Here is a 15,211-nt window from a genome sequence, read left to right as displayed (position 1 = left end):
GACATGTGTGCCTATCAATTACGAGTAGATCCGCAATTTGCCCGCACCTGTTAACCCCTTAAATGCTACTGTGAAACTGTCCCAGCTGGATTATAATAGTGTTCGTGGTGTTCGTTTACTCAGCGCCCTACACCGGAAGTTATGTGACGTCATCACATGGATCCGGTGGTTGTCATGGTAGCACAGGGTCATGTGATGACTCCTGTAGCTCACATGACTCACTTCCTGTCTCACATGGCTGAGAGCTGGTTGGTTGGTTTATTGTTAAGAGAATTTGTTCGTAATAACTAGGAATGATCAACTACCTCAAATATTCGGCTTTGCGAATATTTGCCGAATAGGTCGCCGCTATTCGAGTATTTGCGAATATTCGGTGCGCAATGTAAGTTTATGGGAAATCTGAATAACAACTGTTCGGAACTATTCGGGCTTCCCATAGACTTACACTGCGTATCGAATATTTGCATAGCGGCAACCTATTCGTCAGAAATTCAAGAAATCGAATATTTGAGGTATTCGATTATCCTTAGTAATAACCTTCAGTGATTGCATGTACTTGATCAGTCAAGTGTCACTGTGAAATGTGTCAACTGCTATTTGATTTCTTTTGCCTTGTACTCCTGTATTGCCTATTGCCTAACCTCCCGTGAGCCTCGGGAATGCTTGCGTCGACACTTCTGGAAAAGCACAGGCACTGGTGGTGAGTATAAGCTTTGTTATTTTAATGGCGCCAAATATGGGGAATGAGAAGGGGTTGTCCAAATACTTTAGAAATATTTTGTTCATTGTGTTTACACAGGTTTCAAAGGATAATGAAAAGCCAAGTACCAACTCAGACATCATGGACGCTATCGCTTATTTTGATTCAGTAATTGCAGATCTAGACACGGAGAGGAGAATAAGGACGGTACCAAGTGATTTCAAGCATGCAGATGTTGACTTTGATGGTTTGTGTTTTTACAGTATTATTACTAGTTCAATGAAACAGTTATTTGCAAATTAAAAGTTTTCCCTTTTCCCAATGACTGGTGAATAACCTGCAGATCGGTGGAACTCCGACTGATGCAACCTATCCCAAGAGTGGTTATTTGAAATTCTCCATCAGAGTGTGCACTTGCTCTTCACTCATTTTCTATGGGATAGGAGAAGATACCTGAGACCAGCACTAATTTTTCTGGAATTCCCATAGAGAATGAATGGAGTCTAGCATGTACGAGTATGTAGGTGTCTTCACTGTGATAAGCTTATTACTATTACTATTTTACAGCTGGTCTTGCTGAGTTTACATGAAGAAGCAGCTCTCTTCATTATTTTACACTTGAGATTTTGTGACCTTAGAGACACAGACTTTCTAAGAGTGCAGTGGAACGTGTAAAAAAGTATCAACTGTAAAAAAAATAAAACAAAAACACACAATATATGAATTTTGGCGTTTTGTACACTCTTATTGTAACCCTTGCTAAGATAAGGATTAGGGTTAGACATTGGACTGGGTAGCAGCTATATAAAAACACAAAAATGTAATAAAAAAAGTTAAAAATCTTTTGTACTACTTGTGATACTATGGAAGAAGACGTAGTTGCAGAAGTCGCATGTGCAAATGCGGAAAATAACTTTAGTACTTTTTTTGTAAGATTTATGGGGAAAAAAAGAATACCTAAAACAGATATCATCCAAACAATACCCTGCTTCTTCTGAAAACCAATATTAAATTCATGGAGATACATATATTTTGACAAAGCAAGAACATGTTAAATAAATGTGCAACATAACTGGGTCTAAAATGCATGAAAGGGAAGGGGCTAAGTAAAAATTGCAGCAATATTGCATATATTCTTGATAAAAATAATATTTTACCATTTTGTATGGGAAGTTGTTATGCAGCCCTACTGTTGCAATGAAAAATTTTCACTCCAATTATATTAATAATTAGTTTGACCTACTGCCTCATTACCTTTAAGGTGAGGCTCTACAGCCAGGTATTGTGTTTTGGGATTATATTATTTATCTGTGGCCACTGCCTTGTTTATATACTTATTGTGCATTCTATTTTCAGTGCCCTGATACTTAATTGGGGATAAGTACAGGATTACTATATCCATTCCCCTATTTCATTCATTCTTTTTCTCTTGTCATGTTTTCAACCTTTGTTTATGTCAGCTTTATATGTTTTGTATCAATAAAAGACAAGTTTATATATAAATATATATGTCCCCTCCTGGTATAAATGTCCCCATTCTGTTCCCCTACTGGTATATATGTTCTCTTTCTTGAATATTTGTCCCATTCCTGAAATCTATTTCCCCAATCTGGTCTATATGTCCCCTTCCTGGGCCCCTCCTAGTATATATGTTCCCCTCCTGGTACATATGTCCCCATCCTGATATATGTGTCCACTTCTTAGTATAGATGTCCCCATCCTTGGCCCCTTCTTGTATATATGTCCCCCTCCTGGTATATATGTTCCCATCCTGGGCCTCTTTTGGTATATATGTGCAATCCTGGTATATATATCCCTCTCCTGGGCCCCTCCTGAAATATATATATATATATATATATATATATCCACATACTGGTTTATTTGTCCCCATTCTGGTATATATGTCCCCCTCCTGGAATATATGTCTCCATCCTGGGCCCCTCCTGGTATATATGTCCCTTTCTGGGCCCATACTGTTATATATGTTCCCATCCTGGTTTGTTTGACCCTTCCTAGTATATATAGTATATATGTCCTGCTCCTGGTATATATGTCTCCTTCCTGGGCCCCTCCTGGTATGTATGTCCCCATCCTTAATTATTTGTCCCCTTCCTGGTATATATGTGTTCCTAGTGGTATATACTGTATATTCCCCCCCTTCCTTTGCTCTTCCTGGTATATGTGTCCCTATAATGATTTATTTGTCCCCTTTCTGGTATATATGTCCTACTCCTTGTATATGTATGTACCCTTCCTGGGCCCCTCCTGGTATGTATGACCCATCTGTCCCCATCCTGGTTTATCTGTCCCTTTTTGGTATACATGTCCCCCTCCTGATATATATATGTCCCCATCCTGGGCCCCTCCTGGAATATATGTCCTCCACCTGGTATATATGTCTCCATCCTGGACCCCTTGGGGTATATATATCTTCCTCCTGTTATATATTTCACATCCTGGTTTATTTGTTCCCCTCCTATTATATAGGTTCCCCTCTTGGTATATATGGCGCCTCCAGGGCCCCTTTTGATACATATGTCCCCCTTCTGGTATATATGTCCCCCTCCTAGTATATATCCCCTCCTGGTATATATGTCCCCCTACCCTGGACCTTTCCTGGTATATATGTCCCCCCCTGGGCTCTTCCTGATATATATATATATATATATATATATATATATATATGTCTCCTTTTTGGTATAAATGTCCCCCTCTTGGTATACATGTCCCTATCCTGGTAAATATGTCTCCGATTTGTCTCTAACACAAAAACAAAAACAGAAATCATTTTACTCACCCTCCCAGGCTCCCACCCTATGCAGTGTCCTTTCTGCCCCTTGGACACACATCCAGCTAAGGCAGGAGTCCCTGTGATTGTCCCACCCCAGTCTTCAGCTCCTCCAAGGAGCACTTACCATTCCCCATTGCGTCTTTGCCAACTCTGTGGCTTTGTGTTACCCACAGTGGTGTGATGAGGTAGCACAGTATGGCACAGGTTGCAAATTATAATTTTTTTATTATCCACACGTTTCTTAAAAAAAGCACCAGACTGGGAAACACCTACCCATTAACCACGGAACTTTCCGCGTGTGTACGCTATAGGTAACAGTATAACGCCTACTCCTTCTGTCCACCCCACAGCCTCTACTTGCCTGCTACCCCCTCTGCAATGCTGTTCTCACTCTCCATGTCACCTTCTCAAGTTGGGTCAGTGACTTTATAGTCCACTTCTGGAGTTTAGTCCTCCTCCTGACTTGTTCATTTAACAATGGAGTCTCATCATCATCCACCTGGCTCCCCACCATCATCTTTTTCTTACCATGGATGCTCACATATTTGGGCATCACCGCACATGATCTCCTCATCTCCCTGTTGAATTGTGCTGAGTGTGAGGCCACAATCAATACATGTGAAGAGCTCCTCAGAGAGTCCCAGTGTGGGATCACTTGTCTCCTGAAACTTGCCATGATGACAGGAAAGAGGATCAGGATGAGGATTATGTGGTCCAGATTCTTGGCTAGTGAAACTGGACGTTGTGGTAGACAAAGTGGTGATTAGAGATGAGCGATGTTCGAGGTTCACCAATTTCATGTTTGAGTGAATTTGGGGGGTGTTCGAGTCGTTCGACGAACTCGAACGATTTGGCAAAAGTTCGGTAGTTCGAGTTACGTTCAAGAACGGTTCGATCAACAAAAAACATAGCTAGTTACTAGCTGGCTTCTCACTGTAATAGTGTGAGTCACTGTGAATCATGATATTATCAAATCTCAGCATATAGTGTGCGGGGGGGACAGGGTTTAGATCAGTGCTGCTGCAGAGTGCTGAAAGAATGCCGATCACCATTTTTTTTTTTAACCGCGCGTACAGTGGGGCGGGCCAGGCTGTCAGCAAATCACAGACACACACACAGCAAAGTGGATTTTTGCCAGACAAGCAACGGCATTTGTCATAGGCTGTGCATGTCCCACATCTTTGCTCTATAAGATCCGGCCATTTTCCCCGTCACCGCCATTATCTGTCTGCTGCGGGTGGGTGACAGTCACTGCTCCTGCTCCCGCTGCTGCTGCTGTGTGCGCTATAGACATACAGTGCAATCTACACAGCGCTTTAGGGATTAGGGACTACTTGTAATTTCAGCCCTTTTCAGGGCTGCATTACAGCCGTTCATAGGCATTGTTGCTAGGCAGGTCCGTGCAACGCTGTGCAGGGCTTTAGATAACAGCGTCTGGCTACATCAGCTCAGGCAATTCCTTGCTGCATTTTTTCATTGGCAGGGATGGAAACTGAGGTTTCCTTTGCTGTCCTGCTACCTACAGCACCTCTGCATTCTATACACCTACCCATTTTTGCTACGCAATTTTTATAGCAAACAGTGCTGACACTTAGTGGCATACTAAAAGTGTCAGGGATACTAACTTAGTGTTCCTCTGGTGCCAAGCAAGGTACACCACCTCTGCATTGTACACACCTGCCCATTTTTGCTACGCAATTTTTATAGCAAACAGTGCTGACACTTAGTGGCATACTAAAAGTGTCTAGGATACTAACTTAGTGTTCCTCTGGTGCCACGCAAGGTACACCACCTCTGCATTCTACACACCTGCCCATTTTTGCTATGCAATTTTTATAGCAAACAGTGCTGACACTTAGTGGCATGCTAAAAGTGTCTGGGATACTAACTTAGTGTTCCTCTAGTGCCAAGAAAGGTACACCACCTCTGCATTGTACACACCTGCCCATTTTTACTACGCAATTTTTATAGCAAACAGTGCTGCCACTTTTAGGAGCATACTAAAATTGTCTGGGATAGTCAGTGTTGGTTCTTCAGCTGTCAATAAAGCTAGACCACCTCTGCATTGTACACCACCTCTCCATTTTTGCTACGACATTTTAAGTGTCCAATCTGCTCACAAACAAAATGAGTGGCAAAAGAACAGATGCTGTTGGAAAGGGGAAAAGGTGTGTTGGAAAGGGAAAAAAGTTTTTGTCCGTGGGGGAGGTGGTAAAGCTACAGTAACATCTGCTGAAGAAAGGCCATCTTCAAGCAAAAGTAAGATGTCTACTACTTTCGTGGACAATCTGATGTGCTCCCTTTTTTACGGAACCGAACTACTGTAACAAAGGTAGATGATGCACAAAAAAAGAACATGCTTGAATGGATCTCAAGTGCTCCAACAAGTGGCCTCTCCTCCACCTCAACTTCAACATCCAAAAAACAACAGTCCTCTTAGTTGTCACCCCAATCGCACTTGCTTTCTCCCAGCTCTCAAGTCTCCACCCGCCCTGCAGAGTATGGTGTAACAGAGGTGGGTGAGTCTGCAGAGCTGTTCAGTCACACTCTAGCCTGGGAATCAGAGGTCTGCTCCAAAGCTACAGTGAGTACAGACCAGGAAATGGTCTGCAGTGATGCCCAGAAGCTTTGTGAGTCTGATTCAGGCCCTGATGACCAAGTTTCTGAGCATAATGTAGACCCTTATTCACAAACTGTAACACCTCTTGGTGGAGACAATGAGGAACATACTGATGACGATGAGACTCAGATACTGATTGGAATGACAACTTAACTATTCAGTCAGGGCAGGAAGAGGTTAGGTCTGAGGGCGAGGGTAGTGCAAATACAACGGTTGATGATGAAGTTCTAGATCCCACTTACTGTCAACCCACAGTCAGGCACTCGAGGAGGTCAGCAGAGGCGGTGGAGGAGGATGAGACTGACAACGAGGTTAGCTTGCGCCTTCCTGGACAAAGACGGAGTACTGGAAGCACGTCAACAACTGCATCCTCAGCCACACCTCTGCCTCTGAGCACAAGTCGGGGTGGCTCTGCAGGTCACATGGGCTCTAATAGTTGCATTGCCTGGTCTTTTTTTGACATCGCAAAGGATCACCCAACTCATGTGATCTGTAGGCTTTGTCGCCAATCTGTAAGTAAAGGCCAAAAACTCACTAGTTTGACTACTTCATTCATGAACCGTCACATGAATAACAAGCATAAGTCCCAGTGGGAAGCTCAGTGTGCTACAATGCGGCCTAGCGGAGCGGGTCAAAAACTGTCTGCCCCTTCAAGTGCATTCGCGCGCTCTTCATCCTCTATGACTGTGGGGACAGCTGTCACACATGTGTTTCTACACAGACCTTCCACCTCTTTAACCACAACAAGCAGTTTGCTTGGCAGATCATCATCAGTTGTTTTGGGAGGGGAAATAGGTGCTGTTGTAGAGCTCTCTCAGACATCGAGAACACCAATTTTGGATGAAGGCAATATCATGTCTCCGCCTGCACTTTACTCACAGACCAGCAGTTTTCCAGGGACACCCTACTCCACACCGTCTCCGCACAGCAGCCAGATCTCGGTCCCTCAGATGTGGACAATTAAAAGGCTATTTCCTCCGAGCCATGACAAAGCTAAAAGGTTGACTTTCACCCTCTGCAAGCTGTTGGCTACAGAAATGCTGCCTTTCCGCCTGGTGGACACAGAGGATTTTCCAGACCTTATGTCCATTGCAGTGCCCCAGTACCAGATGTCCAGTCGCCACTACTTCTGCAAGAAAGGCGTGCCTGCGCTACACCAGCATGTCGCACACAACATCACCGCTTCCTTGAGAAACTCTGTGTGTGACAGGGTGCATTTCACCATGATACTTGGACCAGTAAGCATGGACAGGGGCGTTACATGTCACTGACTGGGCACTGGGTAACTATGGTGCGAGATGGCGAAGTGGAGAAGGGTCTGCTGTACAAGTCTTGTCGTCCCCACGACTTGTGCGTCAATCCTCTGTATGTGGAAGTTCCTCCACTGCTTCTGCCTCCTCAACCTCATCTGGGTCCTCCACCTCCGCCCCAAGCCTGCCTGGTCAGGCCACCTGCGTTTTAACTGCGCACAAGGAATCCCGCACACCTCCTTACTATGCTGGCAGCAGAGCTCAACGGCATCAGGCGGTCTTTACGTTGAAATGTCTGGGAAATAAGAGTCACACAGCTGAGGAGTTGTGGTCAGCTCTGGAGAGCGAGTTTAGTAAATGGTTGTCTCCACTCAACCTGCAGCCAGGGAAGGCCGTGAGCGACAATGCTGAAAACCTGGGTGCGGCCCTACGCCGGGGTAAGGTGACACACGTGCCTTGTATGGCTCACGTGTTGAACCTTGTTGTCCAGCAATTTTTAACCCACTATCCCGGCCTAGATTGGCTTCTGCACAGGGCATGGTCACTCTCTGCTCACTTCCGCTGTTCAACCGGCGCAGCTGACCGACTTGCATTGCTTCAGAAGTCTTTCGGCCTGCTGGTTCATCGCCTAAAATGCGATATGCCGACATGCTGGAATTCGACTCTCCACATGTTGCAGCAACTGTGGCAGCATCGCCGAGCCCTGGTGCAATACGTTATGATGTATAGCCTGGGCCAACGAGATGCAGAGGTGGGGCAGATCATGCTGCTGGAGTGGTCTCAGATCCAAAACCTATGCACCTTTCTGCACAGTTTCGAAATGGCAACGAATATGTTTAGCGCTGACAATGCCATTATCATTATGACAATTCCAATCATTTACATACTGAAGCACACTCTAAACACTATTCGGAGTCAGGGGGTGGGACAAGAGGAAGGGGAGGAAGCACAGGAGGATTCATATGCGGAAGGGCTACCAAAATCTGTAAGGTCTAGACGTTCTGCATCACCAAGGTGGCAGGCATGGGACAGTGGGGGAGAGGGATTAACAAGGGCGCATGGTAGCAGCCAAACTGTTGAGGAAGGTGCAGGAGCCCAGGAAGAAATGGAGGATGAACTAGCGATGGGCATGGAAGACTCAGCAGATGAGGGAGACCTTGGTCAAATTTCGGTTGTTCGAGGTTGGGGGGAGATGTCATAGGAAGAAAGCACGGTTATCACCTCGCCGCCACAAACACAGCAAGGACTTGGTCCGCAGGGATGCACAAGACACATGAGCGCCTTCTTGCTGCACTACCTACAACATGACCCTCGGATTGTCCGAATTAGAAGTAATGATGACTACTGGGTTGCCACACTCTTAGATCCCCGGTACAAGTCCAAATTTGGCGAAATAATTCCAGCCATAGAAAGGGACGCACGTATGCAGGAGTATCAGCAGAAGCTGCTATGCAATCTTAGCTCGGCTTTTCCACCAAACACCAGTGGTGCACAGAGTGAATCTCCCAGTTGTAACTTGCCAAACATGGGACTGTCTTGTCATTATCAGTCAAACTGTACCAGCAACACCGTATCTGGTGCTGGTAACAGCAATTTTATGGAATAGTTTCATAATTTTTTTAGACCATCCAATGCAAGGCCACAAGAGACAAGAAGTCTGACACATAGTCAACGGCTAGAGAGGATGATACAGGAGTATCTCCAAATGAACATCGATGCCATGACTGCAACTGGAGCCTTGCTCATTTTGGGCTTCAAATCTTGAAAAATGGCCTGAGCTCGCCACTTACGCCTTGGAGATCTTGTCGTGTCCCGCAGCCAGCGTTGTCTCGGAACATGTCTTCAGTGCTTCTGGGTGCGTGCTGACAGATGAGCGCAAGATGAACAAGTCATGGATCCGCAAGGACTTTACTACCCCTGTGTCATCCTGGGGAGAGTAAAGGCTGGCGTATTTTGGAATGTGCTTGATACAAATCAACCTGTCAAGTTTGCAACTGGGGGACAAGTGCTGCCACTGATGGGGTGTCTGTGTGGCCAAATTTTTAGAAAAAAGGGAGACTCTGCTTGGAGTCCCCTTGCTGTGTTTTTAACAATGAGCCAAGATGAACAAGTCATGGTTCAGCAAGGACTTTGTTTCCTACCCCGGTGTCATCCTGGGGACAGTTAAGGCTGGTGTATTTTTGAATGTGCTTGATGCAAATCAACACATCCAGTTTGCAACTGGGGCACAAGTGATGCCACTTAAGTGGTGTGTGTGGCCCAATTTTTGGAAAAAAGGGTGACTCTGCTTGGACTCCCCTCTGCTGTGTTTTACATGATTTTAGAAGGGCATGACATGACTATATCTGTGTCTCCTCCTCTTTTTACTTGTCCAGCTCTTTTGTTTTCGCATGAGTATATGTCCTTGTCACTTTCCCATGTGTTTGTGGTGTCTTGGGAGTTGTTTGTCACCTTTTGGACACCTTTGAAGGTGTTTTCTATGTGTTTGTATATGTTTGTGTTTGCCTGCCATTGTTTTCAATGGGGTTCGAGTGGTTCGTCGAACGGTTTGTCGAACGTTCGTCGAACAGAGCCTCCGTTCGACGAACCAAATCAAACTCGAACGCCAGGGGGGGTGGCTCATCTCTAGTGGTGATAGGAAGCAGACTGGAAGCATCATCTGTTATCCACCCCACCACCTGTTTGCAGTATTTTGGCTTCAACAGTGGTATTCTGCGCCTCCCTGTAAAGTTGGAAAGGAACTAAGTCTAGATCAGTTTGTTTTGTTCCCGCAGCAGGCACATTTGGCCCTGGCCCATGCCCATGGCCTCTCTGTGCATCACCATCAATGGGACATTCACTTCCCTGTTCCTTACCACATGCCTTGCACATTTTAAATGAGGTATGCAGCTAAGAGAGGATAGATCCCTTTCTTCCATCTACTCCAACGCCATCTTCCTGGGTTCTGCAGCAGCCTTCCTCAACACGTGGTTATAGTGGTTGTGTCTTTAACACAACCACACCAGGTTAGTGCACCCTTAAAATCCTTTCTGGTACCACAGGATAAGACACCATTTGTGCCCCCCTTCTTTGTCATTTCAGTTTCACAACATAAGAGCAGTATTAACAGGGACTAGAATAGAATATATATACTTTATCAATTGAAAATATGACAGAAGCCAGGGTAGAGCAAATTGCCCATTACTGGCTACAGGCAACTAGAAAATGTATAAAAATGCAAGAAGAATAAAGTGTTAATGCTTGAGTATAAATGTTTTATTTGACAATCTGTATGTGGCGCCCTGGACTAGCCAGGTCGTCACAGGTAAGACACTCACACACCCCCACCTCCGAACAGTTACATTAGCCAGACACAAAATCCTTGTTGCCTCACTCCAGGGTCTGATGTCCACACCAGGTGGGGCGGAGCCAGGCAGTTGGCCCCGCCCACAGAGGAGTTCACAGGCCTGGAGGTGGGAAAAGGAGCAGACAGGGTTAGGAACTGAAAGTGTAAAGACGTGAACTGACCGTGTCTGGGTTTGTGGCCCAGGCACTGACAGCAAGGTTGGCAGACGGTGGTGGCCGTCTGCAAAAGTGGTGGATCAACGCGGAACCGTAGGACCGGGGTCGGGCGGTGGCCCGCCGGTACCAAACCGGGGAGCGAAGTGAAGCCAGCAAACTCAGGCAGGGCCTTCGGACCCCGACCAGGCTTGGAGCCGCCGACAAAGGTCAAATCCGATAGTGACCGGAACCCCAGGGGTTTCCTAACAATCAAGTCCCGTTGGAAGGCAACCGTCCGCACCATAAGGATATACAGCTACCGCCACAAGCTAGAGATCCAAGGGCCAGCGCCTGCGGGCAAAACGGGCTCCTCCGGCATCCATACACCGGGGAGCGGGCTACTGTTGGGAAGCCATCGGAGCCAACACAGTACTAAGGTGCAGGGAAAGACAGCCGCTATCACCTGTCCGGGGGAGACACTGCAGCCGGCTGCGGGACCCATCCATCCAGCCGTTTGGTTTACCGGAGACTGTGTGCATCTGATGCTGAGTGAGTACACCAGTGCCATCCGGCACCGCGCCGCGCTGTCCCTGCAACCCTGCACCTCACCAACCCTGCCTCTCCGTCACACCACCGGGCCCCGGGACCACCAACCCCTACCCACGGAGGGGGAAAACAACATCCCAACTGCTCCCCACCATTGCTCCTGGGATCCCTGTCACCAGCAGCGGTGGTGCCGATCTTCACCACAACCCGTGGGTGGCGTCACGGACTAAATCCCCAAACAAACAACCCCCTTTTCACTCACGGGCGAGGAGCGCCGCTCGAGTCCCCAGATCCGGCCCACCGCTCGAGCCACCGAGCAGCAGCAGCAGTGCCGGACCCGAGCGTTGGCGAGCACCGCGCCCCGCCACCCGCGACTACTTGGCGTCACAAACAGGATTGTGCCGATCTACTTACCAGTAGAAATGCAGCTTGCAGTCCCCGCCGGCGGCGTCTGGCCGAAAAATTTCAGATTCCGCCATCTTGGGCGCGAAGATTTTCCCGCTCGAGTGTCTCCTCCGAGCAGAGGAGGCGCGAAAAGCAGGGCCCCGCCCCTGAAGAGGGAGTGTCAGAGGAATACCAAGGGGGGAAGGATGGCGTCCGGCCGCATGTAGCCGAGGCCATAAAAGCAGGGACGCCAGGACTCTGGAAACCATCTGGTTCCTGGAACCCCGAAGCCGCAGCACCATGTCAACCCCGCCTGCACCGCCCGACGCCCAGCAGCCCGCGCCCGGAACTGCGGTGTGGATGAGGGCCTGAGTAACCGAGTCTAACCAACGCCATCGGAATGAGATACGTCTCCTCGCGGAGCAGTGGACCGCCGAGGTGGAGGCGCTGGCTGCGATTGCCCAGATGCACGAAATGGGAGCCGACGTGACGGAGCTGGTGAGTGACCCACGCCTCCATGTCCCACAGGGACCAGCCGCTGCGGCTGGGAGACCCGGTCTGATCCTGGCCCTTGTACTGTCCCTGCCGTTACCCATGGGAGCCGCCAGCGCTGACCTGCCTGGCCCGCTGTCCCGTACTATGGCGGCGGGACCCGAAGTGCTGACTTCAGAAGGTCCAAAGGTCGGAGAGATTGAGGAGACCGCAGGCCCGGATGCTGCTGCAGCTAGTGTTGACCCGCCTGCCACGGAGGGAAGGAGAGCCCCGGCAGTCTGCCTGGCCCAAGAGGAGATGTCTGATCGGGTGGAGACCGGTAGTGATAGCTCTGGCCCCGATACAGAACCGGTCTCGGAGTCCGAGGAAGCGGGTGAGAGTCGTCTCAATGGCAGTGCGCCAGTAGCTTTCTATGTCCCGCGCGGCAGTGGGAACGGATACCGGGCGGCCCTCTCCCACCAGGCCTGCCACCGGATGTTTGCAATATTGACAGCGGAGGGCGAGGCCACCTCAGAAGAAGAGGTGGAATAGGCAGCGGTCCGCCGTTACATACAGTTGTCCCCGTTGGGACCCCCAGCACCGTTGTTCCTGTTAAAAAACTAATCTGACCGAAAATTCACCTGATTCCGTCCGAGAAGAAGACCGTCCCTGTTGGGACTGGAGTTGTCCCTGTTCAGTTAACCACCTCCATACCCACATGAGAAACTACTCATGAACATGGCCGAGAACTAGCAGGCCACCCACGAACTTGTGGGCTTGTAAATATGTTGTGGGATGGATCCCGTTGCTGCCTCCAGAGAGGCTGATTTGGAGGATGGGCCTGGAGGAAAGTGATGGCCCAGGCCCGCCACTACCGTAACCGGTGGCGATCCTCCGGGGGTCAGGGGTCCCCCTTGGACGTGGGGTCCCCTGAAGTGACAGTTGGGTGCGAGTGACGTACCCCTTCCCGCTCGGGCAGCCTGAACCTGGACTGGGGTAAAGGGGTGCTGCCCACTTCTTAGGGGCAGCATCAGGGCTAGGTTGCTTGGGTGGGAGAGCGGAAGACATCCGTCCGTCCGTCTGTGACTAAGGACTAGTTGGTTTTATTTTCAGTCCGAAACGCGTAAAGCCCTCATGAATTGTGCCTTTACCATGCTAGTTATTTTTCGGTCTTCACCATGTTTTTAAAGATGTATCAATAAAGATCTGAATGTTTTAAACCAAGGAGGAATTGTGCTGGATCGCTCCCTCTTTTTCCCTTTTCCACATCTCTACTACCGGTCAGGATAGACCGTAGGATCCCAGGCACCCGCAAGGCTGATCAGTCCGGGCAGCAGGTGAGCTGAAGATTTTTTTGTTCATTCATTACCATTTGACTTGCTCTTTTCTTCAGGCTCCGTATAACACAAAATCTGAAGAGTCACATATTTATACACAACAGGACTTAAGGGTACTTTACACGCTGCAACATCACTACCGATATATCGTCGGGGTCACGTCGTTAGTGACGCACATCCGGCGCCGGAAGCGACATCGCAGCGTGTGACACCAAGGAGCGACGATCAATGATCGCAAAATTGTTCACGTTGACACGTCGCTCCTTTCCTTAATATCGCTGCTGCCACAGGTACGATGTTGTTCGTCTTTCCTGCGGCAGCACACATCGCTATGTGTGACACCGCAGGAACGACGAACATCTCCTTACCTGCGTCCACTGGCAATGCGGAAGAAAGAAGGTGGGCAGGATGTTACGTCCCGCTCATCTCCGCCCATCCGCTTCTATTGGCCGGCCGCTTAGTGACATCGCTATGACGCCGAACGCACCTCCCCCTTGAGGGAGGGATTGTTCGGCGGGCACAGCGACGTCGCAGAACAGGTGTGTGCGTGTGACGCTGCCGTAGCAATAATGTTCGCTACGGCAGCCATCACCACATATCGCATCAACGACGGGGGCGGGTGCTATCGCTCGCGACATCGCTAGCAATCGCTAGCGATGTCGCAGCATGTAAAGCACCCTATAGAATAGTGCAGTAAATAAGACAAGTTATGTGAAGCAGAACTATCACTATGGCAAGAGGACAAACTGTTGTGGCCATAAATATTGCTGCAGTTTATAGATAAGCAGTGTTTAAGTTTTATTGTCTTCTGATTGGGGTCTCGTCCAGAGCTAGGATGCCCCCAGATGGTCTGAGGAGAACTCTTCTTAATTGATGTAAAAAGACATAAATCCATGTGACACATTCATTCCTGCTCTGAATGTGTCAAAGGTCATCATATGTTTGTACTCCCATACTCTTCTGTCTCTCTGGAACTTGAAATTTCCTTTCAATACCAGCAATTTCATGTCCATGATGTTGTGGCCTGGGTTACAAAAATGTTTGGCCACAGGTAGATCTATTCTTTTTTCCTTAATTGTGTGGCGGTGAGAATTCATCCTTGTCATGAGCTGTTGTCCAACTGGGGTCTGTATTTAGGGGAGACAGGACATTCTATGTCCTGTTGTGTATAAATATGTGACTCTTCAGATTTTGTGTTACACTGAGCCTGAAGAAGAGACCTGTGTAGTCTCAAAAGCTTGCTATTATTACCATCTTTTCAGTTAGCCATTAAAAAGTATCAACTACTGAGGACTCTCAGTTCTTTTAAACTATTTTTTTATCTCTACTGGCTAACACGGTACAAAGATATATTTTACCTGTATGAAAGTTTCAGCATAATCCAAAGTGTAATGTCCCATGACGTCCATCGATTCTTATGGAGCTTTGTTTTGAGAACAAGGCTCCATAGGTCACTTCTGGTCAGTGGCAGACCCAGAATTTCCGTTCTTTGTGGTTTTTCTAACTAATTCAGTGTAGGGACTCACAAGTGTGAGAATCCTTGACGAACGGATTGCGAGCTTACATATTTTGGGCCAAAATATAAACTAATATCTCACTATTTGAGGTATGGCACATTTTATCCATTTTTGC

The 15,211-nt window shown here is 47.9% G+C and overlaps 1 protein-coding gene across 1 annotated transcript in view; it reads left to right on the top strand.

The window, feature by feature from the left end:
- Nucleotides 1–15,211, top strand: part of C2H13orf42 (chromosome 2 C13orf42 homolog) — a 43,192-nt gene that overhangs the window by 26,688 nt on the left and 1,293 nt on the right. The window contains exon 2 of the mRNA XM_075334577.1: nucleotides 800–947. Coding sequence (XP_075190692.1) covers nucleotides 800–947 — 148 coding nt within the window. The remainder of the gene's footprint in view (nucleotides 1–799; nucleotides 948–15,211) is intronic.

Source organism: Anomaloglossus baeobatrachus, chromosome 2 (assembly GCF_048569485.1).
Source record: "Anomaloglossus baeobatrachus isolate aAnoBae1 chromosome 2, aAnoBae1.hap1, whole genome shotgun sequence".
In the NCBI taxonomy this organism is placed as follows: Eukaryota; Metazoa; Chordata; class Amphibia; order Anura; family Aromobatidae; genus Anomaloglossus; species Anomaloglossus baeobatrachus.
The sequence above is the reverse complement of the archived record's forward strand: the minus strand, read 5'-3'. Positions and strand labels throughout refer to the sequence as shown.